At 39.0% G+C, this 18,881-nt stretch overlaps 1 protein-coding gene across 1 annotated transcript in view; it reads right to left on the bottom strand.

Annotated features, from left to right (window-relative positions):
- Nucleotides 1–388: 388 nt before the first annotated feature.
- MTPAP (mitochondrial poly(A) polymerase) overlaps nucleotides 389–18,881 on the bottom strand; it is a 29,040-nt gene continuing 10,547 nt past the window's right edge. Inside the window, exons 5-9 of the mRNA XM_032624003.1 lie at nucleotides 16,391–16,602; nucleotides 12,996–13,222; nucleotides 3,239–3,331; nucleotides 3,013–3,086; nucleotides 389–1,334 (exon numbers count right to left, since the gene is read on the bottom strand). Coding sequence (XP_032479894.1) covers nucleotides 999–1,334; nucleotides 3,013–3,086; nucleotides 3,239–3,331; nucleotides 12,996–13,222; nucleotides 16,391–16,602 — 942 coding nt within the window. The 3' untranslated portion in view covers nucleotides 389–998. The remainder of the gene's footprint in view (nucleotides 1,335–3,012; nucleotides 3,087–3,238; nucleotides 3,332–12,995; nucleotides 13,223–16,390; nucleotides 16,603–18,881) is intronic.

Here is an 18,881-nt window from a genome sequence, read left to right as displayed (position 1 = left end):
TTTGAAAACCAGTACAAATGCTACATCTGTATTCTGAGTAGCAAGAATAATAATTATATACCACAAACATTACAAACATGTGCTAAGTGCCAGGCCCATGACCTTGCACTCTCCTATGGGCCTCACCTAACCTTCACAGCCATCTGGTGAAGGAGGCACCATTATCATGCCCATTTAACAGAAGAGAAAACTGGGGCCCAAAGCGGCTGAGTAATTCACCGTGAAGTCAGCTGGCTCGAGTGTGTATTTTCCAGCTCTGTATCTGCTGCATAAACTGAAAGCTACTCCACAGGGAATGTAATGGAAATAGTATTGCAATACATACCTATTCCCCACAGGGAGAAAGGAATTCTTAAAAGAGAAGTGAAGGAATATTGGCAATACCACATACTAGTAGAAAAAGGATTTTATTGTTGAAAACAGAAAAATTAACTACGTACTATTTTTAAATCGTGTACTAGTATTTTCATATATTTGGCTTAGAATACCTAGAATGTAGTAACTGAAGTGTCTGCATTCATCTGTTTTAAAAACACGAACATTTTTGGAAATCAGTACCCATCTGCTTTTATTTATATGTGAGTACGAGTACTTTGAAGAATACAAAAATAAAGCGTACTATCGAGTCCTGCAGCTCCATTGTATTCACTGCCTGCGTACGTACATACCTAGAAGTCCTTCTAAATGATTCCCACCCAGAGACTGACACAGATTTCAACAACGGTCTGATTACTAAGCTGATCTTCTCCACTTGCTTCGTATATTTTAACTGAAGTGTATTCCAATCTTCTTTCACCTGTTCCCATGGCTTTCAGACTGAAAACATCGCAGAATGTCAGACCCGTTTAAGGGGCCCAATGAAAACAGAGGCATCGATGAAAGTGTGATCGGCCAGAATTTTCACACCGTTCTTCCAGGCAGTCCAGCGATTACCTTACAGGATAAAACCAGTTCTGAAAGCGAAGGAGCAGCCGTCATGCCTGAGTACCAACTGCTCTTTACCCATTGGTGGCTGTGGAATTTTCGGTACTGCTACTTTTTATGGATTCCAACAAGTTTTTAATTCTTTCACTTGCAGGCTTCTTTTTCTTCTTGGCAAGAGACATATTATTTGCTACAGAAGGTAGCAGCAGGGCTGCCAGCCCCCAGGGCTGATGATTTGATGGCGAAAGGCGATCTTTATCTTCCTGATGTAAAATCCAGGCACTTTCTCTGGCCAGATCTACAAATTTTTGCAGCTGACTTTGACTTACATTTTTGCTAATGTTGAGAGAAGTTTCAAAAGGATTCTGAATGTGCAGTGGAGAAGATTCAGGTTTGTTTTGTTCCCTTCCCTACAGATAATTACAAGGAAGAAAAAGATGTATAAATATATGAAGGGCTCAGATATAAAAACTGTTTGGTTTAATAAAATGTCAAAAATGCATAAAATACCAGCATTAACTTTACAGAGTAAAGAGTTTCTTCCCCAAGGGGAGCGGGTATATATGCATGTTATGAGTTAGTGTATATGTGTGTGTGTACTTCTGACTGATTTTTTCCACTGTAGTTTTATGAAGATTCTTTAGAGAAAAATAAATTAGGTTTATGAGCTATGGATGATGATGTCACTGCTCTGATGAGAGGTATCTGGGCTGAGTCAACCAATAAAAGTATTTTTAAAATAACATAATATTTACCTAACAGAATAGAGCTGGGAAAGAAAAAAATTACGAAAAAGAAAAATGGCAGAAAACAAGATACAGTTATGTTTGAAACTTGCCAAAAACATACTTATTACAGTGGGAATAGAAGCACACAAAATCAGAAGCCTTAAATTAAATATAGTAATTAATGCTGCACAAGTATGAAATGAGAAAGGAAGAGAAGGAACAAAGGATCATTCATTTAAAAACACTAGACGTTTCCCATCTACATTCCTAAAGATCCAACTTAAATAAGGCTCTGCCAGGTAAGACACAGAAATAAAAAGAAAAGCTAGAGCTCGAGTCACACAAACATCAGTGATCCACTAGCCTATATAATCTTTTCCTCTTGCAAATGACACCACATATATGACTCAGACACTGCAAAACCAGCAGTCAGGTCTCCAACGCGAGCAGCCCGTTAATTCCCTAACTCCTCTCAAGCCGCTGCCCAGCAGGGTCCTGCCTGACCATCATCCCCGAACCTTAAGGGGTAAGGGTGCAGAAAGGGTGAAGAACTCCCTATGCTCCGTGCCCTTTTCCTTCTAGACTGCAGTCCAGAGCGCTGTGCCTCTACCCTCTCCCAACCCCACGCTTTCTTTCTTTTTTATTTGTTAAAAACAAGATCTCCATGAGCAGGATAAGGGTTAGGGAAGAATGAAAAAAGGAGAGTTGAAGAAACAAAAACAGAATATCTGAGTATGTGTTTTATGAAGCAAGTCTTCTAAGGGCTGTAACCAGATACCCACATGCTGAGGAGAACAGACCCGGAGCGCCATCTCAAGTACTTCCCACGTGCAAACAAGTTTTGCTCAGGGTTTACTCTGATAGATCCTCTTTAGGGAAAATGTCTGTCATTCCAGCTACTCGGATGAACCCAAATCATAATTCACTTGCCTAAGTAATTTAAACCCTAAGGGTTCAAATTGAGGGAATCACTCACATCTATCTTTGGGACTAGGTATTCTGTTTCTTTCACAGAAACCCAAATCCAGTTTAAAGAGAACTATACGTAAAATCATGCTTTCTAAAAAATTTTCAGAATATAGTCCACATTTTGAAGGACACAGTATTAGTAGTAAGTGACACAAAGTTACTTGGCCAAGTGACAAAGGCAGAAGTTGAAAAGAGCTGGCCTTTGCTCCTCCAGACTGATCTTAGCCAAGTCACGTAGCTCCACGAGAAAGACAGCTTTCTCATTACCGTCTATCACCACAGAGGTGACATGCAGTGACATTTGTTACAGTGCTTTGAAAACTAAACTCATTAAATATTAGTGCAGTAGAAGACCATGTACCTAATACCCAAACATTGAAACAGTATTTACCTGTCGAATATTAATGGAATTTTTATTGAATGCGAAATTTCCAAAATATTCAAAAAATTCTTTCAGTAGTAATTCTGTAAGAAAATAAAACAAGGAAAATAATAAAAAAGTCTGTTTCAGTCCAAAAGGAACAAAGAACAAGAAAACACCTACCTATAACACACCACTGTAAAGCAATTATACCCCAATAAAGATGTTTAAAAAAAAAAAAAAAAAAAACACCTACCTAGTGTTTCTGCGTTTCCTGAAGGTTTAATTCTATTGAAGTCGCGAACAAATGTACAGTTGTGGCCTTCTATTATACACTTATCTTCTGCATCTTAAATAAACAGAAATGAAAAATATTTAACATTCTATTTCAAAGATATTCCCTATTTCAGAAATCTATAATCACATAAATCAAAGTTACAGATAAATGTGCCCTACTATTAGTCAGTGTTTTTTATATATAGTATAGACGGTTAGTAGGATTAAAACTCGATTCAAAAAGATTTGAGAGCAATTTTACTTCGGTAAAATTAACTTCACATGTACTTTAGCAAACTAGAATTGTCTATCAACACTCGATGATTCCTAATCTATCTTTTGAGGTCATCAGTTTTCTAGCTGAAAATGTAGACAGTTCCCATCTTTCACCAACTTAAATCCTGGCACTATCTTTGATCAATAATATTTAATTTCCATTTTCATTCTTATCACCCTTTTGTACGTTTACTTTCAACAATTCATCCACGATACATACAAATTGACTGTTCTAAGAATTTTGAAAACCCTCCGGTAATTTCTAAGATGCAGGCCTCTAGAGTGACTGTGATTCAGTACCACACATTTAACAGCACAGTGGACTTAAACATTCACCTTTCCTAACAGTGTATACATCTTCAGAGGTAATCATTTCCCTAGTTATCAATAAATATACAGCTACCATGAAATCCTGCAACCATTTTAACCTACCTTCCACTGTATAACATGCAGGCAAACTCCCACTCTGAAAAGTCTAATGAGTGGCCACCTAAAAACGGCTTTCGCCTTCCCTAACTCCAAGCTGGCGCTCCAGCCTTTCTGTCCCGTGCTCCATCGGCACTTGCCCGACTGCGCTATGACTGCGTGCATGCTGTCTGCTCCCTTACCCCAGTCTGGGGCTACAGAGGCCACTGTCCAATCAAGGCAGTGATGACCTTCCCTCCCCCCTCCCATCCAGTCCACAACAAAAGAGTCCAGCACAACCAAGAATCTGAATGATGGCTGATATCTGACTCTGAGTGCTTATCTATAACAGCCAGAAAGAAATTTAGAAAGAGATAAACAAGATTCCTTCCAACTTCTGTCTCCCCTTTTTTATGATTTTGGTTATTTTTTGGTTAAGACCTGAGTTACTGACTTAAGTTGTCAAAAAGCATTCCAGATTCTACCATTAATTCTAGATTCTAAAATTAATTGCTATTAATTTTAGTAGCAAATTTTACGTACTCTACTATACAAATGAAGAACTTATATACAGTTCCACTTACATCTACTTTTTATGGGACCTGGGCATATGTTTTATTATTTCAAATTATCAACAGTTTATATTTTTTGTGACACAGGCCAGTCACATATACTGATGCTCTTTTAGCTGCTATGTCCTTTTTTTCTCCCAGAAATATAATTCTAATAGAAAAATGAGATCCACATTAAAGTATTTCTAGGAATGTACAGTGATGAAAAACAGACTGTCTATGACTGCTGGTCTTCACTAAAAGAGTTTTTAACAAAGTAGTAAAACTTAAAGGACAAAAATTATCCTCTGATTTAAGATAGGGACATTTTTGTTTTTTCAAAATCCCCAAGGCATTCAAACCTAAGAAACAACTCAGCTGTTAAAGTCTTCCCCTTTTTTCTCTCCCCCGTTTTTCTGCTATTAAACTATCACCCAAACAACAGCTACACAGTCCAATATAACAGCCACTAGACACGTGCGGCCATTAAAATTAAAAAGTCAGTTCCTCAGTCACACTAACCATATTTCAAGTGCCTGGAATGCCACAGATAACAAGTGGCTGCCCTGATGTACAACATGACCACAGAAAGTTCCACTGGACAGCGCTGCCACAGAGAAACGATGCTCAACCTACTCAGACGTAAGATACTCTTCGTTAATTCCCGCGGCAATGACTTTCTTCTTAAATGTACTGTATGAAACATTGGCAAAAATTCTTAACTAAATACGAACTTTCTCAGCTGTGGACAAAATAGCCACGCAAGCACCTTAATTAACTCAGAATAGAGTCCTTCCTCTTAAGTGAGCTTCAAAACTACATGAAAACAATTAGGTTTATGTATTTACTAAATTTGATTTTCTTGCTTCCTTTGGAAATCTTTAGATTTTCAATGATTGGTACAGCAATTACTGTTTTTCAACATGATACATATGACAAATGAAATTCACTGAATAACATTCTCACAGACATATCCAGATTGATAAACGTACCCACACTTCTCAGGGAACTAATATTGAACTACCATAACTCACAGTCTCCCAGAGAGATCACAACTGGCAAGAGTTGGTATATATTGATAGATTACTAGGGGCTGCAGTAGAGATAATCGTATCTATGGGGTTATATAATTATTTAGGTTCATCTTTCTGTTCGAAAGAGCCAAAATCAACACTGCACCAGCCACATGCATTTCTAACAAACAACCCGAAGTGGACAGGCATCTAAATAAGGGACATAACAACAGGCATCAAGTTTATATGAAAGCTGATTAATTTTTCTTTGGTAACAAATCCTTTATAACGTCCTACTCTTATAAGAAGAGTTTACTGGAATTAAACGTGAATAGCTACAATTATATAACTAACTACATTCCGCTTCTATTGTAACTATTAACAGCGCCAAGCCTTCCGGTATGCCATGGGTCAGCAGTAACTGAGAGACGCCAGCAGGTGGCAGGGGACTCCGCCCCACTCACTTGTGAGGCTAACTCTTTAATATCTGGGGGTGGGGCGGGGGTAAACACACTCGGGCAGTTGCCGTTTTGCTTCCTTCTAGTCCACCAGCCAGTGATTTTTGAAAATGCACATCCAAGGGATCGCCTCTCAAGTACCTGGATCTAACTCTGTGAAGACTCTGAGTGTCATGGGTATATCCCCCCTTGAAAGCAGCTCTCATACCTCGTAGCTCACTCGACTCCAGAATAATTCACACTTAGATGCTGTTCCTCACACATGTGCATCTGTAACGCAGACTACTCACTGCTAATCACCCGTGCTAATCTACAGACAAGGCCAAGTCCTTCTACGCGCCGCCCCCCCCCATCACTCTGCGTGCTCCAGTGACACTCAGCCCCTCTGGGGTAAACATGGCAAAATAAACTCGGGCATCTACCTTTACCCCCTCCCAAAGCACCACTGAAATGACAGTAAAATGACATAAAATCTTAAAGGTGGAGAAAAGAAGAGCCAAGAGCAACCAAAATTTTTAAGATGAAGAACAGATGCACAAGCAGCAATGACTCAGGCAATGGGAAAACGCCGGGTCCTAAATCAGCAGTAAAGAAAGCCAAGAGGAAACCAGATGTCCAGGCAGAGCTCCCAACGGCTCGGGAGCTGAAGCGCCAGGTCCAGCCTGGATGCCTGACGGTGACAGAAGCACTGAGACCCTCCCCCGACCCCAGGTCTCTTCCTGACGGAAAATGTCGCATTTACCCTGGAGACAGCAGAAGAAAGAACCTCTAGACTGGGAGATGCAAGACACAGCGGACGGTGGGAAAACTGTTCTAAATGCAATAAATGGCATAATAAATGCCAAAGTTTCAGCATGCCAGTAGCCAGGCCTTTTCTGCCAGAGAAAAAGATCGAAAGAGTCCTTTCTGGGGAGGCTGCAGCCCCAGAGGAATGACCTGGATATGGGGACTCTAAAGCCCCAGAGAACAGCCAGCTGGGCCCTATATTGTGTGTCACAGCCAGCAAGCTCCACCCGGGCTCAGAGACTCAGATTAGCTTTTTAGTTTCTAATTCAAACATGAGCTGAAATTCAAAGATTACCAGACACCTGAGGAAGGCCTCTAACATGAGACTAAACAAAATAAAATGAAAAACTATTTTTAAAAAACAGAGGCTAGGTAAAGAATTAATTAACAGAATATTTGATGCTTCTATTTTGAGAAAAGATTTATTGAGATAACTCGTGGCAAGTTTGAGATTCAATTAATGTTAAGTACATGAAAAACTAAGCAAACAAAAATAAATAAGGAATATTAAAAACTATTAACTCGGGCTTCCCTGGTGGCGCAGTGGTTGAGAGTCCGCCTGCCGATGCAGGGGACACGGGTTCGTGCCCCGGTCCGGGAGGATCCCGCATGCCGCGGAGCGGCTGTGCCCGTGATCCATGGCCGCTGAGCCTGCGCGTCCGGAGCCTGTGCTCTGCAACGGGAGAGGCCCCAACAGTGAGAGGCCCGCGTACCGCCAAAAAAATAAGCAAATAATAAATAACTCTAATGCCGGATAGAAAGGAATGTGAGCCACAAGATAGGTACAAAAAAAAAAAAAAAAAAAAAAAAAAAAAAAAAAAAAAAATTAACTCCAAAAAATATAAAAAGTTGGGCAGGAAAGGAAATTAATTTTAGTTTACTGCATGGATCAGATATGAAAAGTGCTTCCATAATCACAACAGTGTCAAGAGTGCACAGCAAGATCATGCCGTAGCTCTAGTCACAATACGAGGGATGGAAAATACGTGTGTATGTGTGAGGGCCCTACAGGAGGAAGAGTAATTCCTCCTCTTCCATAAAGGGAAGTCACAGACGGTGCCGAATGCTAAAAAAAAAAAAGGAAAATCAAGAAACAGCAACTCAGGATTTTATTTTGGAAATATGGTTTAAAATATTAAACAGATCAGGTAAAAGAGTTAAAAGTCGTTGCCTACAGTGAGAGACTAAAGGAGTAGAAGGCACAGGCCCAGAGGGCAAGTTAAAGTCACAAAGTCCGCAATAAACATACGCATCTGTAACTGATAGAACTGAACTTTAAAAGCCACAGTCCTTTTCATCAGACACTATCAAGGGAGTGAAAGGAACCAGTGTGCACATATCTGAGATACACAGATACGCATATACATACAGAACACGTGACCAATGACCCATACGCAGAATATGCAAAGAATTCCAACGAATGAATTAGAAAATGACAGATAATCCAACAGAAAAATAAGTGAAAGACTTACAGAAACTTCACAAGAGATACCCAAATGGCTAATACATATATGAAAAGGTGCTCAATGTTATTAGTCACCGGGGAAAAGAAAATCAAAACGAACCGCGATGCCATGACACATGCAATTAGAAGAACTACCATAAAAAAAGACAATCCCAGGTGTTGGCAAAGCCAACAGCATTTACAACTTGTATACTGGGCCCGTGGGAGTTCACACTTTGGAAAACTGCTTGCCAGTGTCTCTACCAAAGCTCAATATACCCGAAGCCTGAGACTCAGAATCTCTACTCCTCAGATACACTGGACAGAAATGAGTACCTGTGTTCAGTTCTCACCAAAAGAAATGTGCCAGAACAGTCACACTAGCACTACCTGTCATAGTTCCAGACTACAAATTACCCAAATGTCCACCAAAAATAGAATTTAAAAAAACTTTTGGAATATTCATATAACAGAATACTACATAGCAATGGAAATGAATGGTTCACAAATGCACTAATAAGATGAGTGAATCTCCTAAACACAATGTTGAGAGGGAAAAGCCAGACAGAGAAGAATATGTACTCTGTGATACCTTTTACATAAGAGACACGAACAGGTAAGATTCATCTACGCTGTCAGAAAAGACTGGGCTGGGGGAAGGTGTACAGTGACCAGAAAGGAGCACAGCTGGTACTTCTAGGTGCTTTATCCAATCTGGGTGGCGGTTACAGAGGTGTGTTCAGTTTGCGAAAATCTACACACACACACACACACACACACACATATGCACTTTGATGTGTATTATATTTCAGTTGGAAAAAAAAGTGTAAGCTCTGAAAAGTGCTTGCATTTGAATTCTGGCTCTAGCATGTTCTAACTATGTGAACTTAGGAAACTGAGATGATGCATAAAATTTTTTAGCCAAGTGCCTGGTACTCAATAAATTGTTACTGGGTCCCAGAAAGCTAGCAAATAAAGCTCTCTTCTGTGCTGGGTTCTCCGCATCAAATTTGCTGAAAACACTACCCAGTCGTTTCTTCCTCAAACCTTTAATTCGTCATAGGAATTAAAGGAAAAGCAGGAATCCTAAACAAAAGAACTCTAATCAAACAACTGATTATAAGAGGAAGATGCTATATTAAACACAGAAGTAAATATAACAAAGGTAGCAAAGCCAAAAAAAGGGCAGAAAATGCACGAAAATAGGACACATGGGGGAAAGTAGTAGCGACTAAGAAAAGATAAAGAAACAAAAATTCAAGAATCACCAAAATACAAAACTTGCCATCATGCTCAGTACAAAACAACCTTCAACTTTAAAATGTTCATCCAATCATTTCAACCTATTTACTGAACTTCTCTAGGCCAGGAGCAGAAAATGCAGAGACGAATCAGACAGCCTGCCCTAGAAAAGCCTGGTCAAGGCAGGCAGGTAAAAGAACGACAGCAGTCTACCCGCTGTTACCAGCCAGGTGCGCTCCAGGTACTTGGGAGCCGACAAGGCACTGCCTCCTGGGAGGCAGGGGGGAGAGACAAGCCAGGTAAGAGCTAACAAACAAGTCTGTGGACTGGGCATGTCCTCTCTGCCTTGATGATGAGGAGGTCCTCCAGGCAAGAAGAGGAGGCAGGAGGAAAAGGCCATCTCAGGTGAAGGCACAGAGATGTGCACAAGTGCAGAAGGGCTGCAGCTCCCGATCTACACACAAGAGGGAAGGTACAAGAGGAGGAGGAAAACGAAGACCACGAAGGACCCGAAACACAAGGATAAGAAGTTTGGACTTCCACTTCTGGATTTCAAACAGCGGTTGACAAAGTCCTAGAAGTGCTAACAGGCGCCCCAGAAATTGACGCTGCCTTCTACTAACAAACAAGCCAGCAGGCAGGCATGCAGGTAGGCAATCGAGTCGACAGGGTCTCACTGTCTTCTTTGTGAAACAACACAAACGACAGCCTCTACTTGAATATCCAATGAGAGGCGCAGTTTAGAAGACAAGGACTGTAACAGGACACAAGTCCCTCAGCTGCTTAATTATGGAGTGCTCAAGATGGCTTTGATTATTTCACGATTTAACACTGTTTTTATTCTTAGCCATATACTGTTGAATGTACATCAGTATGGGACCACTGGTTAAAATCAGAAAGTATAAAAAACATGGATTCTGAAAAATACTTAAATGAGTAGGAAAAAAGTATTTTGACAAATTCTCCTCAAAATCATCTTCACCACATCCTTCATATACATTCATCCACAAAAAATTATTTTACAAGTTCAAGATTTCACTAGAACTTCAAAAACCAAAGATAAAAAAGTAGCAACATCAAATTCGCTTTACATTTATTGGCAATTCGCACCTATAATGTGCTATGTGGAAAGAAGCAACTGAAGTGGTCCCAAAGTTTCTCTGACCATGTTTAAAATCTAACATGAAGAATTTTTAACAACTAATTTGGTGTTTTTAAGTAGAAAATGAAGGAATTCACAAACTAATTTTGTCGGTTTTGATGCCTTAAGATGTGAATAAATTTAAATTTGGTTTAAAATACATTTGGAATAAAAACTCAACATGTCTTTTTTTTTTTTTTTTCGGTACGCGGGCCTCTCACCGTTGTGGCCTCTCCCGTTGCGGAGCACAGGCTCCGGACGCGCAGGCTCAGCGGCCATGGCCCACGGGCCCAGCCGCTCCGCGGCACGCGGGATCTTCCCGGACCGGGGCGCGAACCCGCGTCCCCCGCATCGGCAGGCGGACTCGCAACCACTGCGCCACCAGGGAAGCCCAACGTGTCATTTTAATTCATTCACAAATCATATTCTTTTTCTGAAACAATTAGTGAAAAATTAAAAAAAAAGATACTAGGAAATTACTGAAGGATTTCAAGAGAGAGAATACCACAATCAGACATGAATTTCTGAAAATCACTGTTAAGAATGGAGCAGTGGGAAGGAGAGAAGCAGCATAAACCTCCCCGGGCAGGGAGGCGAGGGGCCTGAGCGTGGCAGGGTGGCAGCGCTTGTCAGACTGGAAGAGAACAATCACGATGTTAGCAGCAGTCAGCCCCCAACATAAACCTGCCTCAATTCCTCCCCTTTTTCAGCTTCTACTCTTTCTTAGCTTCTGAACTCCAAGATTCCATGATATTTCCCCAAAGTGGTTTCTAGGAGAGCAGTCAGAAGCGTCAGGGCACACAGCAGGGACTGAGCAGGAAGTGCTATTTCCAAGCACCAAGTCCTTACTGGTGAGATCTACCCATGTTTTCTGTTTGTTTCTTACCTCTTTACTAGACTGAGTTACCTGAGAACATTGTCTGTGCCAAAAATCACACCTGACACATAGTAAGTCACCAACAGATCTTTAGTGAATGAATGACACCAAACGATGAGATGAGCACCGGCGCGGACGATGCCCTTTATCCCAACCTCAAAGATGAGACACAGGCTCACCACTCCATCTCCCTGAAAACTTGCTACTTTCCATTAACCTGCCACATGGAGCTTTTTTTTTGTTTTTTTGTTTGTTTGTTTTTTTTTGGTACGCGGGCCTCTCACTGTTGTGGCCTCTCCCGTGGCGGAGCACAGGCTCCGGACGCGCAGGCTCAGCGGCCATGGCGCACGGGCCCAGCCGCTCTGCGGCATGTGGGATCTTCCCTGACTGGGGCACGAACCCGTGTCCCCTGCATTGGCAGGCGGACTCTCAACCACTGCGCCACCAGGGAAGCCCCGGAGCTTTTTTTAAAGCTTACTTTCAAGCTGTACCACCACTTACAGTGTTCACAGGAAAGAAGAGATTACTTCTAATTTGAATAATAAGGAAAAGTGGCATGGAAGGGAACTTAAAAGAACTTAGAGAAGAAAAGGCACATTCTAGGAAGAAAAACACACAGCATAAATGAAAGAGCTAAGAGGAAATGTTATGAACGTGATATTGGCTGAAACGTGGGAACACATGAAGAAAAATGGTGGGAGAAGAGGTTGGAAAAATTGGATGTGGCTACAGGTGAAAATCTTAAACACCAAGCTAAGTCAACTGCTTGACGTTTATTCTATAGGGAATAAAATTCCTTTGAGGTGATTTTAAACAGGGACGATTCAGGGATGTACTTTAAAAGAACTATTTGGCAGCAATATATAGGAGGGGCAGAAGATGGAGTGCGTATACACTTTGAGTAAATCCCTGAATTATCTTCCTTTTAGAATTTAGGACTGTAATACTTTAGTATCTCATCCAGCAGTCTAGCAAAATTTCAATTTATTTAAGATATAAATTAAATAGTATACTAATTTTAAAACCATTTACCTACGATTCCTTATAAGCTTTAACAAAAAAAAAAATTTAGGATCTCTGTAAAGCAATTATGATCCAATAAAGATGCTAAAACGAAAACAACAAAAAAACATCATGAAACAGTTTTTAGCATCTCTAAGAGAAATCTGGAAATAGCTTCAGACTTGGAAAGCCATCTCTGAAGCTGGGATCCTATCGGAAGCTGCATCTGGGATATATTTTTTTCCAAGGTCGTTCCAAGATTGGTAAACCAAGGGAGAGGTTCCAACTGGCTCAGGAGATTGTAAACAACATTGCCAACTGACACAAGACAGAACTCTCAAAAAATTCTAAAGGCCTCAGCTTCACAAATCATCTGCTCTCATGACCTCTGCTGGACATTAAGAAAATTAAAAGCTCTTACATTTTAGATTCATAAGGCTTTGAAAATACATGACCACCAAACACACACACATGGTTTTGAAAACACATGGTAATTCTATCCATTCAAATGTCAGAGAGAAAATAGATGCTTCTAGTCTCACCTGCAAGGGTTTTTAGGTAGTCTAGTGTTGGAAGAATAGGGGGTGATCTCCTCTGGAGAAAAAAGATGACCATCACGGTAAGGGAGAAATTTGTAATCCAAGCACCAGGAATACTACTCGTTAACGAATGTGCTCGAGCCCAGCATCGGATACTGAACACCAAGGCTCTCACTCGGGAGTCCAGGGCACCATACATATAAAGGAGTTCAGAACTCTTCAAGGCAATCCTTCAAAAGAGAAAAATAACAGGAATTTTCAAACCCCCGAATTATGATCCCAGAGTAGAATAAAACACATACCTGGGGACGTATCTAAATATCTTACTCTACCTGAACATATTCAGAATAAGAACAGGTCATCAAAAGCAGTATGTATTTGCAATATAAAATTTAACGTGAGTGGTTACACTTTCGTCACCCTTAGAACATTCTTTTAACTGATGCAGTTCTAAAGCTTAAAATTTTAAAATCAAAGTTCCTAAACATGACATAATAAGTGAAATACTACCTAAGCACTCTTCATTAACTATCAGTAAAGACACCAGCACATCTGTAAATAAGACGCTTCACACTTCAGTTGCACACCTGGATTATCTAGTCCTTTTTTTCTTTTTTTTTGAGCTATCAGTTCACGTGTTTATTTGTTGCACCCATTGCTTTTCCAGTGTTTTTAGGGGGCATTTAAGAACTCCTGTGGTAAGTTGTCCAGGTATGAGTCTAGAAATTTAGATCAGATAAGATACAGACAGAATGAACAAAGTCAGCACCAGAATGCATTCGGGCTGTAGGCATTCCAGCCTGATGGTTTTGCAGATTAATCAAAATTTGAGCTGCAAGTTTATTTCTGATCTTCCCTCCAGAAGTAGCTAGAAATGAAATGCTGTCATTTGTAGGATTTACACTGGCCACAAGGAGAAACACGATAATTCTTCCAGGGTAAAGATTTCCTGATAACTGAATTTCAAAAACAATTTGATCTCATTGTAGATTATAGGTGAAATAACCTTATACTTTCTCATCTAAATCAGGACACTTTAGAATGGGAAAGGGGGGTTATCTAGTCCTTTGACAGACAAGGAAAACATTCTACTTATTTTATCAAGAAAGTATAAATGTCTTAAAATTCAGCCCAAATTACTTAAGTTTATTATTTATAAAAACCACAATCCATGAAGATAAAATGTCTATTAAGAAATTAATCTTCAGAGCCTGTTTTCAATAAGTTTTCTAGTCATAATGTTACAGTGCAAAGAATTATAAGAATTATTTTTAAATTAATCTCCTACTGATCAAGACATGTTTTTTAATTACTCAAAGAGATGAGAGAGGGCACAGCATCATTTCACAGTATCAACTCCAAACTGTCTACCAAGTACCACCATGGATGGCATTTACCTCCTGAGTTTAAGGAAAAGAGGAGAAATGTCAAATTAGAAATTCATGGTGATTAAATGTTTTATCCATGTAAATGAAGGTAAATTAAGCTGAAAAATAAATATCAAATAGTGCAAGGTATCTGATATAAAAAAACAATGAGAGTATAAAAACCTGAAGCATATTAAAACAAAATTTTTAAAACTATACCAACAAGACCATGAAAATAACACTATTTCAAAGATAAATGTCCTTTTAGAGACACAGATGTAGAGAACAAACATATGGACACCAAGGGGGGAAAACCGCGGGGTGGTGGTGGGATGAATTGTGCGATTGGGATTAACATGTATACACTGATGTGTATAAAACTATGACTAATAAGAACCTGCTGTATAAAAAAACAAACAAAAAAACAACTAGTACTAAACTTTCTTTGGGTTATTTGTATGGAAATATGTTAATATAAATGTTTCAGACGTTACATGAAATTTCGAAAAATCTTATATGTCCTGGTATAATGTTATAAGTCATAATTCTAGTTATTACTTTAAAATGTGTATCTCAGAAATAACTAAATTTCCTTGTCAACTGCATTATTATAAACTTTTATCAAATCTTAAACCGTGGTCATTTTTAAGTCTTTTGTCATTTACAGACAGTTCTGGGTGTACTCTGATGCTCTTGCAAAAATGTTCCTATAAGAGGGTTTCATCTTCAAGGAATTCATGGAAAAGACTCTGACAAGTACAGGTTTCTGGTAACTGACTATCCTGCTGAACTGAATGAATAAGCATTTTCAGAACTCTAATGGAAAACTGATGAATTCATACAAGTGCTAACAAAAGATCAAGATGAAAAGAATTAATCACATGGGACTGAGTGAACTGATGAGGGTGATTATAATTTTTGACTTTCTATTTGAATAAAAAAAAAATCCCACAAAGACTCAGAAGCAAAATATATACAAATCAATTTTCACTGCAAAGTAAAGGAGCTGTTACAGTGGAGGATTCCTGGACTGAATGTCACTATTATGACATAGTGTGAGTGGGTTTCGTAATTGCAGTCATTGTTGCTTTTGTTGTGGTCAACCATTTACAATGCTTGGTGTCAGTCTATCTCTTGTAAAAATAAAATACAGCGTGTATGTGTGAAAAAAAAATTTCAATAGTTTAAAAACTATTCTGATTGTATGGATTTATATAAAGGTGTTTCTTGCTAAAAAAAAAAAATTAATGATGTAATCTTTCACCTCTAAAAAAAAAAGTCACTTTATTCTATTTATATACTATAAAGAAAATATAAGAATGATAGAAATACAGTATATATTTTTATTATTCAAAAGTACTTAGCACTGACTTGTTAGTGAACACTTGAGTTTAATCAAAACTGCTCTAGATTGGATTTTCTGAATCTATTTGTACTTCTGATTATGTATCTAGCAGATAGTACAGTGAAACCAAACACATGTAATGAGCATACTAGAGTATAAAGAAACAAACTCCTCAGCTGAGAACCAAAGAAAAGTCGTCAGAGTATAAAAGAAGTTGTCATTCTCATCCCGTGTGTTTTAAAGCAAACAGGTTGATAATAAAATGAAAACATGCTGAAGAAAAACTACACAGTCTCATTAGGCTGCTCAGACCACCGTCTGACTTAAGCAAATGCTACCTGTGTTTGGACACACAGTCGACTGCATCTGGAAGCAGCTGAGAGCACAAACCCAAGGTACTGCTTTATTTTCCAAGTGCGCTAGAAGGCTATATACTTCGGAATTTCTGAGTTGTTATCAGGCTACGTAAGTAAGAACAATGAAACACAAGTCTTCTCAGAGGATGTTAGTTAGGTATGTTAACATTTTAATAATTGAAAACCCTACTTTTCAATTCAAGTGTTCAAATTTTTAAAAAATTATTATTAAAGCATATCAAAGAGTCGAAAGCCATTGTTTCTGTACCAGAAAAACTATCCTAATACCTTATAACATTCACATTTAAGATAATAAATAAGAGACCATACCTATTGTTAGTAGTCAAATCACACTGAAATCCAGAGGCCTGGTGTGAGAACCGGACAAGGGGGCACCGAGCATTTAGTATTTTCTGCACTCCCACACAGCCCGGGCCAAAGTGGTCAAGGCATTCTCCTACCACAGACAGGATCTTCTGTGTTGCAATTCTTTCCGAAGGAACATTTTTCACTTGAAATTCCATCAGAAAATTTCCTGAGGCCTGAAAAATAAAAACATTTGCAAATAGGAGCTTTTCATAAAAAGGAATTTCTTAAAAAAACTTTTCTAAAAGGATGCTCTAAGTCATTTCCGACCAAAACACACACACACACACACACACACACACACCAAAACCCAAAACAAACAAACAAAATCAATAAACACACACACAAAAAATTCTTCATGCAATCACAGCCAAAAGTAGACCAAAAATCTTCAGCTCTCAAAACAGACAAACTACAGACTAGGAGAAAATATTTGCAAACGATGTGACCGACAAGGGCTTAATTTCCAATATATACAACAGTTCATACAACTCAATAACAAAAAAGCAAACAACCCAATCAAAAAATGGGCAGAAGACCTAAATAGACATTTCTCCAAAGAAGACATACAGATGGCCAAGAGGCACATGAAAAGATGCTCAACATCACTAATCATTAGAGAAATGCAAATCAAAGCTACAATGAGGTTATCACCTCACACCCATCAGAATGGCCATCATTAAAAAGTCGACAAATAGGGCTTCCCTGGTGGCGCAGTGGTTGAGAGTCCGCCTGCCGATGCAGGGCACATGGGTTCATGCCCCGGTCTGGGAAGATCCCACATGCTGCAGAGTGGCTGGGCCCGTGAGCCATGGCCGCTGAGCCTGCGCGTCCGGAGCCTGTGCTCCGCAACGGCAGAGGCCACAACAGCGAGAGGCCAGCGTACCGCAAAAAAAAAAAAAAAAGGTCGACAAATAATAAATGCTGCAGAGGGTGTGGAGAAAAGGGAACCTTCCTACTCTGTTGGTGGGAATGGAAATGGATACAGCCACTATGGAGAACAGTATGGAGGTTCCTTAAAAAACTAAAAATAGAACTACTATACAACCCAGCAATTCCACTACTGGGCACCTGAGAAAACCATAATTCAAAAAGAGTCATGTACCACAATGTTCACTGCAGCTCTATTTACAATAGCCAGGACATGAAAGCAACCTAAGTGTCCATCGACAGATGAATGGATAAAAACAATGTGACACCCCCCACACACACACACAATGGAATACTACTCAGCCATTAAAAAGAACGAAATAGTGCCATCTGCAGCAACATGGATGGACCCAGAGATTATCATACTAAGTGAGGTCAGAAAGAGAAAGACAAATATGTGATACCTCTTGTGTGTGGAATCTAACATATGATACAAATGAACTTATTTATAAAACAGAAACAGACTCAGAAGACATAGAAGACCAACTTATGGTTACCCAAGGGGGTGGGGGAGGGATAAATTAGGAGTTTAGGATTAGCAGATACAAACTATTGATACTATACATAAAATAAACAACAAGGTCCTGCTGTACAGCACAGGGAACTGTATTCAATATCCTGTGATAAACCATCATGGAAAAGAATATGAAAAAGAATAAATGTATGTATAACTGAATCACTTTGCTGGACACCAGAAATCAACACAACATTGTAAACCAACTATATTTCAATAAAAATACTTTCAAAAAATCTTCAGTTTTCTTTTGCTTCTCTAGAGTAAAAATACTAACCTGAAAAATCAGTGGCTTTTTATAATTAACTTACGTACCACAGTATATATCATAAAGAAATACTACAGTAGAACCATAGATTCTATAAATTCTGTGAACATACATGTGCCTTTCCAAGTTAGCCTTTCCATTTTAGTAAGATCTGTAAACCCACAGTAGTTATAACAGGAAATATATGCACGAGGACAGTAGATCAATAGAAGAAAACAGTACAAACAGACCTAACTACAGAAATTTAATAGTTAATAAAATGAACTCTGCAAATTACTGCAGGAAAATTGCTATTGAAACAACGAGCCAAGTGGCCATTAAAAAAATACACTAGACTAGTCCAAAACCAAAGTAAATTCAACACAGACCAAAGACTTAAACATAAAAGGTTTTAATCAATAAAGTACCAGAACACAATGGGTGAAAGTTTCTACAATCTTGGAGTGAAGGATTCTCTAAGCATGACATGAAATTCCAGAACACACAAAATAATACTGATGAATAAAAATTAAAACCATCTTCAGGCCAAGCATATATTCATTACTAGATAAAAGACAAATGAAGACAATAATACGTATCATATAAAGGGCTAACTTCCCTAATTTATGAAGGGTTTGTACAAATGGAAGGGAGGAAAGCCCACCCAATTCTAAAAATGGACAAAGACACTTGAATAAGAAACTAACAGAAGAAATAAAAATGAGTAAGAAACATAGAAAGAGCTGTTCTTGTTGTCCAGAAAC

This window comes from Phocoena sinus, chromosome 2, assembly GCF_008692025.1.
Source record: "Phocoena sinus isolate mPhoSin1 chromosome 2, mPhoSin1.pri, whole genome shotgun sequence".
Lineage (NCBI taxonomy): Eukaryota > Metazoa > Chordata > Mammalia > Artiodactyla > Phocoenidae > Phocoena > Phocoena sinus.
This window is presented reverse-complemented; position numbering and strand designations above follow the sequence as displayed.